This window comes from Pongo pygmaeus, chromosome 1, assembly GCF_028885625.2.
Source record: "Pongo pygmaeus isolate AG05252 chromosome 1, NHGRI_mPonPyg2-v2.0_pri, whole genome shotgun sequence".
Classification (NCBI taxonomy): domain Eukaryota; kingdom Metazoa; phylum Chordata; class Mammalia; order Primates; family Hominidae; genus Pongo; species Pongo pygmaeus.
The window spans coordinates 168,042,253-168,060,230 of record NC_072373.2 but is presented as its reverse complement, the minus strand read 5'-3'; the positions used below and the strand labels follow the sequence as shown (position 1 = coordinate 168,060,230).

The following is a 17,978-nucleotide window of genomic DNA, read 5'->3' as shown; positions in this document are numbered from 1 at the left end:
CCATACAGCCTTCCTAAACTCATAGATGACATTTGACCGAGGCCCATGCACTTTCGCTCAGCCTCATCATGCACCTGTCTTTGATTGACTGTTAACTACCTCTTTCCAGTCTGTAACCCTGATTCACTTTCCTGAGGAGATCGAGGTCATCTGAGGCCTGTAGCCTCCAGCTCCCTGCTCTCCTCAACATCTCTCTGCACTGTTACCCACTTTCTCCTTTTTTTGCTTCCATCTCAGAGAAATGAATACCCCAGCGTCTTGCCTCGGCTGCCCTCAACTGCCTCTGCTGTGGAGTCCAGGCTTTCCCGGCTCCTCCCAGACCTTGCTTTGCCAAGTGGCTTCTCTCTTTTGTATCTTTCACCTTCCTCCTTCTCTCTGTCTCTGATTCTGTCAGTCTCTATCTCTCTTCCTTTTTCTCTCCCTCTCTCTTTTTCTGCCTGTCTCTGTCTCTCATTCTCTTCGTCTCCATCTCTCTCTTTGTCTGTCTCTCTGTCTCTCATTCCCTGTCTCTGTCCCCCACCTTGTCTGTTCCTCTTCTTTCTTGGATTCTTCTTCTCAGTCAAAAAATATGTTCAGAACTCCTCTCCCCAAACAAACGCACAAAACCAACTCTCCGTAGGCTCTCCTGCCTCCTTCAGCCAAGACACTCCATCGCTGCCTTCCCCAAGCCTGTTGCTTTGCTCCTTCCACTCTGCTAGCTGGTTTCCTCCCCTAAAGCAGCTGTCTCCAAAGTCACCAGTGGCACTCTCCGTCCCCTCCATCTGCCAAACCCAGGCATCATCCTTCAGGGACCCTGCAGAATCTGACACAGTTGACAATCTTTGTTTTTCATGGGCTGTTCTTCCCCATCAGCCACAATCCTCTTATTTCTTCTAGTTATCACACGACTCTGCCTAGGTCTCCTCCACTGGCGTGCTCTCTCTCTCTGTCTCTGCACAGGATAACCAAGAGCAAAAGAGGCCTCCTCTCCTAAAGGCCTCATTGCACGTGCTCTGGCTGTCCCCACCCAAAGCTCTGTTGCCCTTTCATTCTGCATCTGGAATTCTCAATAGCCTTTGCACGTCTCCGCAGAGATGATCCACTGGAAACTAAGAAACTAAAAATCTGCCCCAAACTGAATTATCCTTTCTGCTTCCTCCACATTTGGTCCTTCTCCTCTTGCAGCCCACTGCCTTCTCAACTGTCCAGGCTTGACAGAGAGCTCCAACTCACCTCACCAGTCGGGCACTACCTTCCCAATGGCTTTTTTTTTTTTTTTTTGAGACAGGGTCTCACTCTGTCGCCCAGGTTGGAGCGCAGTGGCACTATCTCAGCTCACTGAAACCCCCACCCACCCCATGCTCAAGTGATTCTCCTGCTTCAGCCTCCTGAGTAGCTAGGATTACAGGCATGCATCACTACCACCCAGCTAATTTTTGTATTTTTAATAGAGAGAGGGTTTCACCATGTTGGCCAGGCTGGTCTTGAACTTCTGACATCAAATGATCCACCCGCCTCGGCCTCCCAAAGTGCTGGGATTACAGGCATGAGCCACCATGCCTGACCTCCCAATGGCTTTTTGCTGTTTGGTTCCTACCATCCTCACCTATTACAAGCCCTCACTACCTCTCTGTGGACCTCTGCAATGGCCTCCTGTCTGCCCTGCCACCTCCTCTCCTGCTCCCTTCACTAACCCACCCCTACTGTCAAATGACTCTTTTAGAGAATTACCCTGGTTACGGAGTTTCCTACAAAAAAACCTGCACTGACTTCCTGGGACCTTCCAAGCAGGGTTCAGCCTGGCCCTCCAGGTCCTCCATTTCTCCATGTGGTGGCTCCAACTCACCCTCCAACCTTAATTCCCAGCCCGTCCAAACTAGAAGCTTTCTGGTCTCCCGGCATTTTTCCCTGTCTAACCTCCATGGAGTTCCTTCTGCCTGGAAGACTGTTTGCCTGCTGGAGCCCTACCTGCTCCAGTGCACCTTTGCCGCTCCCTGAACTAGACGTGCTCTCATTTCAGTTCCTAAATCACATTCTCTATCTCTCTTTCATAAGCCACCATCCAGCTCCATCCCAGTTGCTAGGCTGTGAGCTCCCAAGAAGCACAGGGTTCACCTGGCTCACCTTTGCATCCCTGGTAGTAGCCAGTGTGGACCTCATGTGTAGTCAATAAATATCTGATGAAAGATGAATGAATCAAGTTGAGTCAAATTGGTCAAATGGAGCCATGACCTTTGTTAAAAAGTATCTTCTGAAGATGGGAAAAATGCCATTTTCCCTAGAGGCAGTATGGTATATAGCTCTGGAGGTGGACAGACTGAGTACAAAACCTGACTCTACCTTTGACCAGCACTGTAACCTGAGCAAGTTTTATAACTCTTGAGCCTCAGTTTCCTTAGCTGCAACATGAGAACAATACCCACATCACAGGAATGCTGTGAAGAACAAACGAGGCAAACACAGGCAAAGTGGTCTAGTCCAGCTCCTGGAACACAGAGGGAACTTTCAACAATGAAGCATTTCCTTTCCAGAAAGAAATGTGGTACAAGAATTGCCCTTCAAGTCATTCTATCAAAAAGACACCTGCATTTATATGCCATCACAGCACAATTCACGATTGCAAAGACATGGAATCAACCTAAATGCCCATCAACCAATGAGTGGATAAGGAAAATGTTATATATATATATATATAATAAATATATAATATATACATATACATATAATAAAATGTTATATATACATATACGCACAGACACACATACATACATTCCACGGAATACTCCTCAGCCAGAAAAAAGAACAAAACAATGTCTCTTGCAGCAACTTGGATGGAACTGGAGGCTGTTATTCTAAGTGAAGTAACTCAAGAATGGAAAACCAAATATTGCATGTTCTCATTATAAGTGGGAGCTAAGCCACAGGTACATGAAAACACACAGAGTGGCATAACGGACAATTATACCAGAGAGTCAGAAGAGGAGAGGGCAGAAGGCAGTGAGGAAAAGCTACCTACTGGGTACCATGTACACTATTTGGGTGATGGGTATACTACAAGACCAGACTTCACCACTGTACAATTCATCCATATAACCAAAAACCACTTGTACCTTTAAAGCTATTGAAATTTTTGAAAAAAATTTTAAAAATTGCCCCTGCTCTTCAAGGAGGGACCCAGACTGTATGAATGCAACCAATTCTGACCTGTCTCCAGCAGCAGCTTCGCGATGGAGAAGTTGGAGTGGGACACGCTGTAGTGAAGGGCCGTGTTCCCGTTGCGATCGGCCAAGTTGACAAGCAGCTTCAGGAAGTGTGGGGAGTGAGGCTGGACCTCGTGGAGGTAGGAGGCCACCACGGCAGGGCTAGATGACTTCCGGCTGGAGACGCGGAACCACTCTTGACTGATGGTGTTCAAGCTTTGCCTCTGAAACCCCAAAAGAGACCAATTCCAAGAGGTTCCCCGGCCAGCAAGAGTTCCTCCCTTACACAAGGAAAGACAGCTTTGGCCTCTGTCCCTTCAGCTCCCTCCAGTTTGCCATGTGATTTATTCCTGAAGGGCTCAGAGCTGGTGGGGTTAGGAATGCAGCAACATACTTTGTATTTGTGAGATCAGCCCCCCGCTGGGAGTGGAAAGGAAGACTGGGAGGACAGCCTAGTAACCAGTAACAAGGCACTTAACTGGAAAAATTTGAGTGTGCGGGAAGTTTAGCTCACACCCCCGGTAAGAAGTTTAGCTCACACCCCTGGTATGCGCACAATTACAAAGGCCCTCTCCTTCCCCCTCACACAGCCAGTCCACACTGACCTTGCCCCAGACTCTACCAGGACACCTGCGTGTGTTTAATAGGCATAGCTGGAAAATCGCAACATCTTACTAATGGGAAACATGCATGCGAAGGTAAACAACATCCCTAATTTATGCTTGAAATAAAACCCAAACAGGTGTGCTTGACATGTTTGGCTTTTAAGCTTTGCAAGGACCTTGAGAGTAAATGGTTTAAGAACCCACAGCAGGACCCTGCTATCTGCAACATTCAGCTCCTCTGGGACCATTAACGAGAAGAGTTCCAGAGCCAATGACATCAACTCTGTGTGTGACATGAGCTCAATGTTTAAAGGGTATTTACCTAATGGGGAGGAGAAGCTATTGAGAAGTGATTATGATAAACGATTTCATACTCATGCTGGGAAGTGTCCTAGACTTGGGAGTCACTGAATCAATGTGACACAGTTTAATCCCGGGCTCGGCCGGGCGTGGCAGCTCTCGCCTGTAATCCCAACACTTTGGAAGGCCGAGGCGGGTATATCACCTGAGGTCGGGAGTTCAAGACCAGCCTGACCAACATGGAGAAACCCTGTCTCTACTAAAAATGCAAAATTAGCCAGGCATGGTGGCTCAGGCCTGTAATCCCAGCTATTCAGGAGGCTAAGGCAGGAGAATCGCTTGAACCTGGGAGGTGGAGGTTGCATGTGAGTGCACCATTGCACTCCAGCCTGGGCAACAAGAGCGAAACTCCATCTCAAATTAAAAACAAATAAAAATAAAAATAAAAATAAATAAATAAATAAAATCCCTGACTCAGCTGTGGGATCTTGGAAGTCATACAACCTTTTTGATACTTACTTGTCCTATTATAAAATGGTAGTAAAAGGGGACTGGCCCCTTACCTTCTATGGCTCTACAGAGTGAGGTCCTTACACACCTGCTTCTTCCTCTAAGGTGGGGGCAAGGGAGACAGTATCCGGTGCTTTGATCCTAACATGGGTGTGGTGCCAGGCTTGCATATCCTCTGATCACTTTTCTAGAGCAGAATCAGTGGAATCTTTTGTGGCTGAAACACTTTTATAAATCAGAGTATCTCCTTTACCCATGGGATCTTCAAGAAAATCTGGAGAAAGATCCTAATATTAAGGAACAGAGAGATGGATTTTGTTTTTTGTTTTTGTCCGTTTTTTTGGTTGGTTGGTTTCTTTTGAGACAGAGTCTCGCTCTGTGGCCCAGGCTGGAGTGCAGTTGTATGATCTCAGCTTGCTGTAACCTCCATCTCCTGGGTTCAAGCAATTCTCCTGCCTCAGCCTCCCAAGTAGCTGGGATTATAGGCGTGGGCCACCACACCCAGCTAATTTTTGTATTTTAGTAGAGACAGGGTTTGCCATGTTGGCCAGCCTGGTCTTAAACTCCTGACCTCAGGTGATCCGTCCATCTCAGCCTCCCAAAGTGCTGGGATTACAGGCGTGAGCCACTGCGCCCAGCCGAGTGGTGGATTTTGAATGAAGAGCTAAGAAAGACCTTAGTTCAATAATTCAATTAAGAATAAGTGACAGGAGTTTTGATCAACATCCACATCACATATTGGTTCTTTTTTTTCTCTCTCTCTCTGTTTTTGTGACAGGATCTCACTCCAGCGCTAAGGCTGGAGTGCAGTGGTGCAATCACAGCTCACTGCAGCCTCAACCTCTGGGGCTCAGGTGATTCTCCCACCTCAGCCTCTGAGTAGCTGGGACTACAGGCGCGTGCCACCACGCCAGGCTAATTTTTTGTATTTTTTTGTAGAGACAGGGTTTGCCATATTGCCCAGGCTGGTCTCAAACTCCTGGGCTCAAGTGATCCACCTGCCTTGGCCTCCCAAAGTACTGGGATTACAGGCGTGAGACAGTGGCCCTGGCCCTACATATTGGTTCTTTAGGGAACAACTATTTGTCAAATCAGCTAAGATAAAATAGCAAAAATGAGTTGGGTAAGAAATAAACACTGATGAATTGATCGTTTTTACTTCTAGGGCTCTTTTGCAAAGGAGAGCAAAATGGCTTTTAAAAATGCTTACAGTCGTTCCACCATGGGTCTTACAGCTGCTCTCATAACTTGGGAAAATGTGTCTGTGCCAATATCCCTTGATTAAAAGTAGAATCACTATGTGTTTAAATCTCTGTAAGCCATGAAGCTGTGAAGGAGCCAATGCGTATTTTCTTGTTTTCAGTCTCTTGACCCAGAGGTACACTTCAAGAAACACAGTAATGAATACAGAGTTAAACGTCAGGGTTTGAGAGGAACGGAAACATGCCATCCACCACCTTCATTTTATTGATGAAGAAACAGAGGCCCTGAGCATCGAACTGACTTGCCTAGTATCTCACAGATGAGGGTCCTGGGAATAGAACCTTCAGTTCCCATTCTACATGCTCTTCACACTCTGCCCACAGTCCTCTCAAACCACAGGGTCATCGTGAGCCTAAGCCACAGAGTTTGATGACAGACACTCATGGTGCATTGCCTAATGACGCGTGGGAAGCACCTCTGAGCCCCAGGCCTGCTTTCTTGTGCATATCCACGGGCTCCACTTCCTCAGCGTGACCCATCACTTCAGGCAGCAGTGCTTGGGTAAAGGAGAGAACACCCAGAGGAAATGGGCCCTGGCCTGCACACTCACACCACTGCCTCACACTGTGCACTGGACACTCACACCACTCACACCACTGCACACTCACACCACTGCACACTCACACCACTGCCTCACACTGTGCACTGGACACTCACACCACTCACAGCACTGCACACTCACACCACTGCCTCACACAACACTCACACCACTGCACACTCATTCCACTGCCTCACACTGCACACTCATACCACTGCCTCACACTGTGCACTCACAACACTCATACCACTGCACATTCACACCACTGCCTCACACTGCACACACACACCACTCGTAACACTGTATACTCATACCACTGCCTCACAATGTGTGCTCACAACACACACCACTGCACGTTCACACCACTGCCTCACACTGCACACACACACCACTTGCAGCACTGCACACTCATACCACTGCCTCACTGTGTGCTCACAACACTCACACCACTGCACATTCACACCACTGCCTCACACAGCGTACTCACAACATTCACACCACTGCACATTCACACCACTGCCTGACACTGCACACTCACAACACTCACACCACTGTACACTCACACCACTATCTCACACTGTGCACTGCACATTCACACCACTCACACTACTGCATACTCCCACCACTGCCTCACACTGTGCACTGTACACTCACACCACTCGAACCACTGCATACTCACACCACTGCCTCACACAGCACACTCACAACACTCACACCATTGCACATTCACACCACTGCCTCACACTGCACACTCACACCACTGCCTCACACTGTGCACTGTACACTCACACCACTGCCTCACACTGTGCACTGTATGCTCACACCACTGCACACTCACACCACTGCCTCACATTGCACTCACACCACTGTACACTCACACTGCTGCCTCAGACTGCACACTCACACTGCTGCACATTCACACCACTGCCTCACACTGTGCACTGTACACTCACAACATTGCACACCCACACCACTGCCTCACACTGCATACTCACACCACTGAACATTCACACCACTGCCTCACACTGCACACTTACACCACTCACACCACTGCACACTCACACCACTGCACATTCACACCGCTGCCTCACACTGTACACTGCACTCACACCACTCACACCACTGCACACTCACACCACTGCCTCACACTGCACACTCACACCACTGCCTCACACTGCACACTCACACCACTGCACATTCACACCACTGCCTCACACTGTGCACTACACACTCACACCACTCACACCACTGCACACTCATACCACTGCACATTCACACCACTGCCTCACACTGCACACTCACACCACTCACATCACTGCACACTCACATCACTGCCTCACACAGCACACTCACATCATTCACATCGCTGCACACCCACACTACTGCCTCACACTGTAAACTGCACACTCACACCACTGCCTGCCTCACACCACTGAATGGGACCAAAGTCACCCTGGCAGAGCTAACGTCTTAAGCAGAAGGGAAATCTTTACATGACAATGAAAAATGAGAGTACCAAGAGCTGGTCCGTGGTGGTCCCAGTTTCTGGCAGATGCTGGCTCAGTGCCCGGCATGCATTAAGAAACTCTTCTGAGGGTTTATATCTAAATAAAACAAATATATATACACATATTTATATAATCATTCTTCATGTTGATAAACAAGACTTTCACTCTCCTCCTTTTTCACATCTCAGCAGCTCAAAAATCCAAACTGGGCAACTGCCCTAGGAGGGGGTGAGCTTCAGAAATCCGGAGTGACCACGGTGTGCGCCAATGTGACTTGGCTTCTGAATGCTTCTGAAGATGAGCCAAGTGTGTTGCCTATTTCATCCTGCTTTTGTCAGGGGCTGGGGCCGATAACCAAAGCATTTAGGTGGGGGGTCATGGTAGGGGGTGGTGGACAGGCCCGACTGCATTTCCTGACATGCTGGGAAGGGGAGGCCTGTCTTTCTGACTTTGGACCAAACATTTTCTGCCTGGGTGACTGGAAAAAAAAAATCAAAGAATCCAATCCATACCAGAAAATTTCTTCAGGTTATTCTTCCATGAAGGACACCATAAGTACTAACAGAGTCAGTAATATGAGACTCGTTGAAGCTGGGGTGTCCACAGTAACAAGCACTCTTCCCGTGTTGATCTGAAGGCAGGCTCAACACCAAGAGGCCTCAGGTGAGGCTTAAGGGCACTGCTGGGCTCGAACTCCTAACCTCAAGGGATCCTCCCACCTCAGCCTCCCAAAGTGCTGGGATTACAGCTGTAAGCTGTGGTGCCTGGCTGCTCCCATCACTTTAAAAGACACATCACTGGCCAGGCGCAGTAGCTCATTCCTGTAATCCCAGCACTTTGGGAGGCTGAGGCGGGTGGATCACAAGGTCAGGTGTTCAAGATCAGCCTGGCCAACATAGTGAAACCTCGTCTCTACTAAAAAATACAAAAAAATAGCTGAGGATGGCGGTGAGCACCTGTAGTCCCAGTTACTCGGGAGGCTGAGGCAGGAGACTCACTTGAACCCGAGAGGCAGAGGTTGCAGTGAGCCGAGATCGTGCCACTTCACTCCAGCCCGGGCGACAGTGCAAGACTCCGTCTCAAGAAAAAAAAAAAAAAAAAAAAAAAAAGACACATCACTTTAAAAGCCAACATGGTCAACAGGACAGGCAGAAAAGCTTATGGGTAACAATGAGAAGGACTGAGGCCGGGGTCCCTGCTCTGCTAGCGGCGTCCCCTCACTTCCCTGTCTCTGTTTCCACAGCTGTAGGGTGGGGAGGTCGCAATAACTTCTGCCTTGCAGGACTGTTGGAAGTTGTATATAGGATAATACTTGTAAAGTCCTTCACAGTTTCAGCGCTAGGTAAATGTTGACTTTACAGGTAGATATCGGCTGTGACAGTACATTCCACGAAAGCAGGAGCCATATATCTACTTCATTCAACCAGTGCACAGTGTGGGCATGAAACAGAGACTTAAACAACACCGGCAAATGGATGGGTACATGAATGAACAAATGATGGCATGAACGGGTAGATATATGCCCTTGATCTTTTTCAGAGGAACAAGTGCCCGCGTTTGTGTTCATCGGCTCACCTCTCGGCCTTGGAGTGGGGGACTTCTTCCCCAGGCCCACTTTCCTGGGCAGCATGGCAGGTGCCCTCAGGGATGCCCTGCCCAGCCTCGCAGGTGAGGTGGGCATCTTTGACATGCTTGTGATCTGGGCCGTCACACTTCTTCTCAGCCTCGCTGTCAGACAAGTCCTCTGGGGAGCTGTCCTCACCGCTGGTCTCCTCACTTGAGGTGGTCTCATACCTGGGGTAGGAAACCAAGGTCACTCGTCCTGTCTTTCCTGCCCAGTGCCCGTGTCAACACCAGTGAGAGCTGGGTGGGCCTCGGGTAACACTCTGCAGCTTGCTAATCTCCTCCGCCACTCTCTACACATGCCGGCAGGGTGACAGGCTCCCAGGAATCTTAGTGTCAGAAAGACATGCGGTAAAGGGCCCTGGCTCCGGTGCAGAGAGGCTATTTGGGGAGACTCAATTAACTGTGCTTATTGTCAAAATAATTAACAGTGCTCATTGCAGCAAACCCACGAGCAGCCTGTCCCCTCATTGGCTGATGCATTCGGTGATGTAGACAGGCCATCCAGTGTTCTCATGAAAGCATTTGCTTGTGGAATCCTAATGTTAGGTCCGGAGAGGGGCCCAACTCCAGCCAAACATCCCCACCTCCACCCTGAGTTCGCCAAGTTGCCTGCAAATCTTCACATCTCTGGATGAGACCGAGACCTCCCTTCAACCTGCTCCAGCCCAGTTTGCACCCGGCAAGGCATGAACTCCTCCACACCTACATCCAGTGCTCCGGTGCTCCGTGGGATACCCCATCACAGCACCTGCCTGTCTTTGCTGCAGCCTGTTTGAACTATTGCTTGGAGCAGCAAAAAGGAGAGCACAGGCCACTTGACTCGTGGCCCTCTTTCCTGGCAGTGACCCTTATGTTCAATTATAAGTGACTCTGTTGAGTTGGCAGACCAGAGGCCATGGAGGAAAGTCCTGGAATATTTATTGACTCCGCTACTGATATTCAACAGGAGATCCCTAATGGAGAATGCTGGTGGTAAGATGATTTCAGGTTCTTGGGCCATTGGACACAGCCACAGGGACTGGTGGCCATGGCCTCCATTGAACCCCCTAAGGACCCTTCTCTGAATGGTGGCCTCTACATAAAGCCCCTGTGTTCAATGGATTTGCAAACTGAGTCTGCTCCATGGTATGCTTGCATTCTGTCTCACTTAAACCCCAGATATTTCTTCCTCTATGATGCATGGAACAACCTTTCATGTATGTGATTAAGAGAGTGGAGGGCATATTACATTTACCAAACAGTGCTCATCTTGGAACTGCTTCCATAAAAACTTTGCCTGGAAGTTCACTTATTCATTCAACAGGAATTTATTGAGCACCTACTATATGCCAGGCGCAGTTCTAAATCCTATACCAAAGTCCCTGCTCTAGTGGAGCTTATATTCTAGAAGGTCGAGTCAGAAAATGAACATGTAAACAAATATTATATTCAGGTAGTGATAAAAACAATGAATAAAATTTAAAAAAAAAAAGAGCCATGGGATAGAAGGATAAAAAGAGTGGCTACTTTAATTAGAGCAGAAGTTCCTAACCTTAGTGGTACATTAGAATCATTTGAGGGTGTTTAGAATTCCCAGTATGCGGACTGCACAAAGACTAATTAAACCAGAGTGTTCAGGGAAAGGACCCAGACACTGGGATGTTTTAAAAGCTCCCCTGGTGTTTCCAGCGTGCAACCAAGGCTGAGAATCACTGTATTGGAGTAACAAATGCTGAGGAATGTCCTGGAGAGGAGGCCTTTAGCAGGGAAACAGCAAGTGCCAGGGCCCTGAGATGGGCCTGACCTCAGCCCGTTGGAGGGAGGGAAGGAATGGCAATGGCAGGGGCTAAGGCTGGGCAGAGCCATGATTTGGTTCTTCCACACTTGGATGCAGAGTGGGGACCACTGGGGGCGTTTAAGCTGGGGAGAGACGTGACCTACACTAGGCTTTGAGATTAGGCTGATTCTCCTTTTCTGTACATGAACTGTGAAAGCACACGATCCCATGTCAGATGTTAGTGGAAGTGGGAACAGCAACTCTCCTGCGACGCCCAGTTCATCACTTTTTTTTCTTTTCTTTCCTTTTCTTTTTTTTTTTTTTTTTAAGACTGAGTCTCGCTCTGTCGCCCAGGATGGAATGCAGTGGCACAATCTTGGCGGCTCACTGCAATCTCTGCCTCCTGGATTCAAGCGATTCTCCTGCCTCAGCCTCCTGAGTAGCTGGGACTACAGGTGCACGTCCCCATGCCCAACTAATTTTGTATTTTTAGTAGAGATGGGGTTTCACCATGTTGGCCAGGCTGATCTTGAAATCCTGGCCTCAGGTGATCTGTCCACCTCAGCCTCCCAAAGTGCTGGGATTACAGGCATGAGCCACTGCGACTGGCCCCAGTTCATCATTTCTGACGTTTCCCCTTGTTGGCGTCTAATGTCTTCCCTTCTGGTGTGGCTCAAATTAGCAGGGATTCTGAGCTCTCTGGGCAGCCTTCAGGCTTTGGGCTTCCACAGCATCCTGTGCTTCCTCGCCTAACAGAACTTATCTCTGCACATCAGCATTTCATCTTTACTTCTGTTATCTGTGAGCTAAAGGCAGGGACCTTTATTTATTTGACTTTTTAATCTCCACGACCGAGCGCACTGTTGGCATTTAATAAATGTTTGTTGAAGGACTGATTTAGAAAAAATTCTAAATCAAACATTCAATTATATAGAATATATAAGGTTTTGTTCATGTTCTAAGTCAATAGTCTAGTGGTTTTTCTTCATCCCCAAATACTTGGGTTTGGCTTGCAGGAAGTTAAAGGAAGAAAAAAATTAAATGGATGAAATTTGAAGTTCCACGAATTAATGGAATTTGTACTAGTTTCAGTTTTATGGTTCAGGTAAAATGTCTTCCTCTAAGGGCCCGTATACCCCCAAAACTCCCAGAAGCCACCTGGAGTCCTGGCCCTGGGGAAGACCAAAGCCAAGACATATTAAAAGCAGAGGTTCCAACAGACCACCACAGCTGGCAAGAAGCCAAACGCATGCAAACCCGAGATGGAGTTTTAAAGGGCCATTGAAATTAATTCCCTTGAAGAGGAATGAAAACCAGATGCCTCCCCCTAGGAAAAGAGAGTGCAAAGGACAATAGCAGGAGAGGTAGCAAGAAAGGCAGTCTGAGCTTCACAAGCGATGCTTACCCACCGTTAACCCCAACAAACTGAAGGTTCTTTTTGGTCCCATTACCTCCTGCACGGAAGCCATAGTCTTTCTTTTTCATTATGGATTTAAGGCTGGTCGACGGGGAGAACTCTAGGCAGACACAACATCACAGGTTAGAATGATCTTGGGAATGTAGCAATCATGGGAATGTAGCAAAACCAGGATATTGCTTTGAGGGGACAAGGGTTGCAGGTGTGTGGAGAGGTAAGGAGGGACAGGGAACCAGATCATGTAAATCAATGTTTTGGGGACCTCTTGGAGGAGCCTTGCTTTCTGCTCAATGTTGGGAGAACTGTCTCTGTTAACAATGCCCCTCTAGGTGTGGATGAAAAACCATGTGGCGTAGGTGCCATTGTTGTCCCTGTCTTACAGCTGGGAAATCTGAGGCCCAGACTTGCTCAGTGAATGGGAGTGCAGGAGCAGAACGTAGGCCTCTGGACTCATGGTCTACCACCCACTTCTGCTCAAGGGCACCTCAGTGGTCCTTCCTGGCTCACAAGTGCATACTGACACTAGGGTTGTGGGGGTGGTGATGACACCGTGCTCACAGTAGATACACGAGCAAGGACACAGATCTTGCATTGTGCTCAACAGGACAGGAGGCGGCTCCCAACGGGGAAGGCTAGAACTAGCACTGAAACAATGAGAAAGCAGCCAAATTGTGATTTGTGGCAGGAAGCAGACTCGCATGCTGCCTCGCAAAGCAAAATGTGGTTCCACTTTACCCAACAGTGAAGAGGATTTGATTTGTTACAACAGGAAGTGCTGCTCAGCCGAAGGGCCCATTTCCATATGTGAGCAGCACTCAATCTCCTGCCCCTGTACACACACACACACACACACACGTACACACACACATGCACGCAGAGAAAATATTCAGTGAACTATACCAGATATCAATATAATGCTCCTCCAAAACCAGGCTAGAGAAAACCTCTACTGTGCAAGAACCAGAGAGGAACACAGGAATGCAAAAGCCCAGGAAGAGGTCTGGAGTCCACGCAGCAGGGCCACTCTTGGCCCCAGACACTGCCTTTGCACAATGCAAATGAGAACAGCCCCCTCTGGGTGGATGTGGTGCTGCAGCGCAAGGCTTGGCAAATGGAGTGTGGGCTGGCATTCCACTCTCATTTGCCCTCCCTGGCTGGCATCTTTGTGCCCTGTGCTATCCATACAGCTGTAGGCAGTGGCCCCACAGTCAGACCCAACCTTAGAGCAAAGGGAAGAGTAGAGGTCCCGAGCCTCCACTGTCACACACATCAGTTTTGATTCCACTGGGTTCCTGGAAGTACTAAAATTTTTTTTTTTTTGAGATGGAGTCTCGCTCTGTCACCCAGGCTGGAGTGCAGTGGTGTGATCTTGGCTCACTGCAACCTCCACCTCCCGGGTTCAAGAGATTCTCCTGCCTCAGCCTCCCAAGTAGCTGGGATTACAGGTGCCTGCCACCACGCCTGGCTAATTTTTGTATTTTTAGTAGAGATGGGGTTTCGCCATGTTGACCAGGCTGGTCTTGAACTCCTGATCTCAGGAGATCTGCCCACCTCCGCCTCCCAAAGTGCTGGGATTACAGGCCGAAGCCACTGCTCCCAGCTGCTAAAATCTTTTTAAAAACATGTTAATATAATTGAAAACCTTGTTCCCTCTGCCTCATCATGTGAAGGAGAAATGGCTCCCTGTCTCAGGCCCCTATATTGATGGTATTTACCCATTGGCGGGGAGGAGGAGGAGGCCGGCGGCTCCTTGGGTTGGGGAGCCTGGGCCGAGTAGGCTGACAGCAGCAGGTTGAGGGAGCTCAGCAGCTGGCTCTGGATGCTGCTGAGCTTGGAGGCCGGCTGCTTGATGGCGCTGGCCAGCTCCGGGTACCCGTGCTCCAGGCAGTTCCACTGCTCCTGCAGGAGCTCCTGGATCTTCTTCACATACTGCCCAATAGTGGCATCCACTGGTGAGCTCGGTGGCCTTCCCGGGTGCTCCTTCCCTGGGAGATCGGAACTGGCCTCCTCCCTCCCTGCTGGGGGAGTCTTTCTGTCACTGCCCCACAGAAAGCCTCCTGCTCCCTTGGTTCCTCCCTGAGGGCCTCCTTCCTGTTCAGCGCCTGCTTCTTCAATCCTGAGTTCAGTGGAGAGGAAGCTATGTACAGAGGGGGTAAGGACCTGCTCGGGTCCCTGTGGCAGTGACAGCTGGGGCAGAAGCACATGTTCTGCTGGGCTCTGATTCCCTTGTTTGTGACCATCTGGTCCCCATAGGAGGCCATTCTCCTCTCCTCGGTGCCCCCAGCTTTCAGACTCCATGCTGCCTAGAAGGTTGACCTCAATGCCCTTGTCACAAGACTCCCTGGTCAAGAGTCCATGGACAGGGTCAGTGTTCACCAAGGTGTCCGTCTGGCCCTGAGTGTCTTTGGCGTTCTCTTGCTGAAACTGTCCTTCCAGTTGGGCTACAGTGAACTCCAGCTCTCGAATTCTTTGCTCCCTAGCCTTGATTTCCTCTTCCTGCTGCTGGAGGGCAGCTCTGACCTGCGCCAGTTCCTCGGTTCTTCCAGACAACTCTCCCTCCAGGGCAGAGACCTGCTGTTTCAGGCTGGAGATGCTGCTTGGATCCACCCTGGCAAGGCCCAGGCTTTCCTCCGTTACCCTGATGCCAATGCTTCTCATGTCCACCTCTACAGGTGGCGGGGGTGGAATCTCGCTGATGTTGAGCTCGATTTCTTCCAGGAGGAGCTCATTCTCAGGGATGGGTGATGGCAGAGGCGGCGGGCTTGGTGTGGGGAAGCCAGGGGTGAACACCACCTCTGCTTCTCTGGCTTTGTGTTCATCTTCCTTGTCCTCTAGAACTACAAGCGCATTCTGGAATGAGAAAGGAGGGCCTGGGAGAGGGAGGTGATTTGGAGCCTTCACCGTGCCCTCTTGAGGCTCAGCTCCCTCCTGGACCAGCTCCGGAATCCGAGTTGATGCTTGTGGGCTGGAGCTGTGGAAACCTGCCAGTCCTTCTGAGGGGCCAAAGGTGCCATCACAGACACTGCCTTCACCCTGAAAGGGAGGGAGGGCAGGAGGGGCGAGTGGCCCCAGGCTCAGGCCTGGCTCCTCAGAAGCCCTGCTGTGCAGCAGCGTGGCAGGCATGCTGGATGCTCTCAAGAGCTGAGGCCGTCCACTCCCAAGGGTGAGCTCGGCATCCTCTGGCTCAGCAGCTTCCAACTGCCTGGTGGCCTCTGCCAACAGGGCCCTCCTGTGGTAGCTCACCTCACTCCCGCTGGTTGAGGCCTGGGGGGCATTACCAAGCGGCAGTGACTGGTTTTGCTCCTGTGTCCCAAGTGATGCCTTCCTTGGCACCACGGCGGACCAGTTTTGGAGGGGCGGGGCTGCAGGGGGGCGAGCCCCGCTGTCAGGAAGGCTGAAGTTTCGGGGCAGAGTGCTAAACTTGGCCTGCTTGGCCCTTCTGTGGATAGGAATTCTTTTGATGGTGTTTCCCTTCTCGATGTCATCCACATATTTGAGGAAATCCAGGTCTAAATGAAAGCCATATGGGGTCTCCACAGAGTAAGGGTGGCTCTTCGGAGGGTCTTTCTCTTCATCCCCCTGAGAGGACTGGTCTTTGGCTGGGAGACATAAGACAAGTTAAAAAAAAAAAAAAAGCACAAAGTTAATTAAGCATTACAGGGCAATGAGGCCTAATATCTCTGATTTTAACTTAACACTATCACATGAGACTTCTCCTAAATGTTCTAGCCTCTAAATTATGCTGAGATGCTCAGTCTTTTTAGCTGTATTGGGAAATCATCTTATTAAATCAATGTGTACTTAGCCAATGTCTGCAAGGAAACAGGGAGAGGGAATGGTTTCCAATTTGCAGTATGTCATCTAGGTTTCTACTGGGGAATCTGCCTGCAGACCGGCAAAACAAAATGGTCTTGTACTGCTTTTCTGGGTTTGAATCATATAATTGCTGAAATGAAGCGGCCAGGAATTTGCCAAATCAGGGTACTAATTGGCAATTACGGATATGGAAGGTTTTAAAGGATAAGATACACAAGTGGCTCAGCAGTAAAAAAGAAATCTGCAAAAACAACCCTAACTTGCATGACTCAAATTGGTAGAAGTAAATCTTGCTAAAGCCGGACGTATCAATGAGTTACGCCGTTTACATTATTTAAGCTTGTGCAGATGCCTGTGCCTCAGGTATGCACAGATCAGAGAGAGCTGGAACAAGTAATCATCCACGGCCTACGCTTTTTGCATCTGAAAACTGCCTAGTGCTTAACAAACACGAAATTCACTTTCATAAACCCATGCCAAGTAAGGAAATACCTCCTTTGGCCAGGAACTCAATGAAGAAAGAAAGAGAGAAAGAGAGAGAGAGGGAGGGAGGGAGGAAGGAAGGAAGGAAGGAAGCAGAAGGGGAAGGGGAAGGGGAAGCGGAAGGGAAAGGAAAGGAAGGGAGGGAAGGAAAGGAAGGAAGGAAGAGAGAAAGAAAGAAATCGCATTTTTCACACACTGGATAAAAGGTGGTAAAAGGGCCAATTAATGTCAAAAGGGACATTGGTATCCATCCTCCAAGAAGAATGGGACTTGACTTTCCAGGGCAACCCATACCCTGGGGGGCCATCATGATGAGGACGTTCTCCATTACACCAAGGTTCCAGGATCTCCTTGCAGCATCCACCTGTTGACTCCAACAGAGGACACTGGAAACAAGCCAGTCCTTCGACTATCTGCATCCATAGGGGCCTGTTGCCAAGTAACCTCTTCTTCAGGTTAAATAGTCTTTGTTTCTTCAATATTCCTCATGTGACACCCCTAATTACCTCTGTGACATTCTGCTAAACAGGCTTTGAAAATATTGAGCTCAGGAGAGCACATTAATGGAGAGTACAGAGGTTCAGAATACAGATTCTGGAGCCTGCTCTAGATCTCTGCTGTGTGACCTTGGGGAAGTTACTTAGCCTTCCTATGTCTCATCATCTGTAAAGTGGGAATAATAACAGGTAAAATAAGATTATTGTTAGGTCAGTCGGGTGTGGTGGCTCACGCCTGTAATCCCAGCTCTTTGGGAGGCCGAGGTGGGTGGATCACTTGAGGTCAGGAGTTCGAGACCAGCCTGGCCAACATGGTGAAACCCCATCTCTACTAAAAATACAAAAAGTTAGCCGGGCATGGTGGCAGGCACCTGTAATCCCAGCTACTCAGGAGGCTGAGGCGGGAGAATCGCTTGAACCCAGGAGGCGAAGGTTGCAGTGAGCCTAGATCGCACCATTGTACTCTAGCCTGGGCAACAA

At 49.2% G+C, this 17,978-nt stretch overlaps 1 protein-coding gene across 7 annotated transcripts in view; it reads right to left on the bottom strand.

Annotated features, from left to right (window-relative positions):
- Nucleotides 1–17,978, bottom strand: part of KANK4 (KN motif and ankyrin repeat domains 4) — an 86,933-nt gene that overhangs the window by 24,124 nt on the left and 44,831 nt on the right. For all 7 annotated transcript variants that reach the window (XM_054500798.1, XM_063654835.1, XM_063654844.1 and 4 more), the window contains 5 exons: nucleotides 14,418–16,301; nucleotides 12,691–12,802; nucleotides 9,479–9,697; nucleotides 7,912–7,999; nucleotides 3,184–3,403 (listed from right to left, as the gene is read on the bottom strand). In XM_054500798.1, the coding sequence (XP_054356773.1) occupies nucleotides 3,184–3,403; nucleotides 7,912–7,999; nucleotides 9,479–9,697; nucleotides 12,691–12,802; nucleotides 14,418–16,301 (2,523 nt within the window). The remainder of the gene's footprint in view (nucleotides 1–3,183; nucleotides 3,404–7,911; nucleotides 8,000–9,478; nucleotides 9,698–12,690; nucleotides 12,803–14,417; nucleotides 16,302–17,978) is intronic.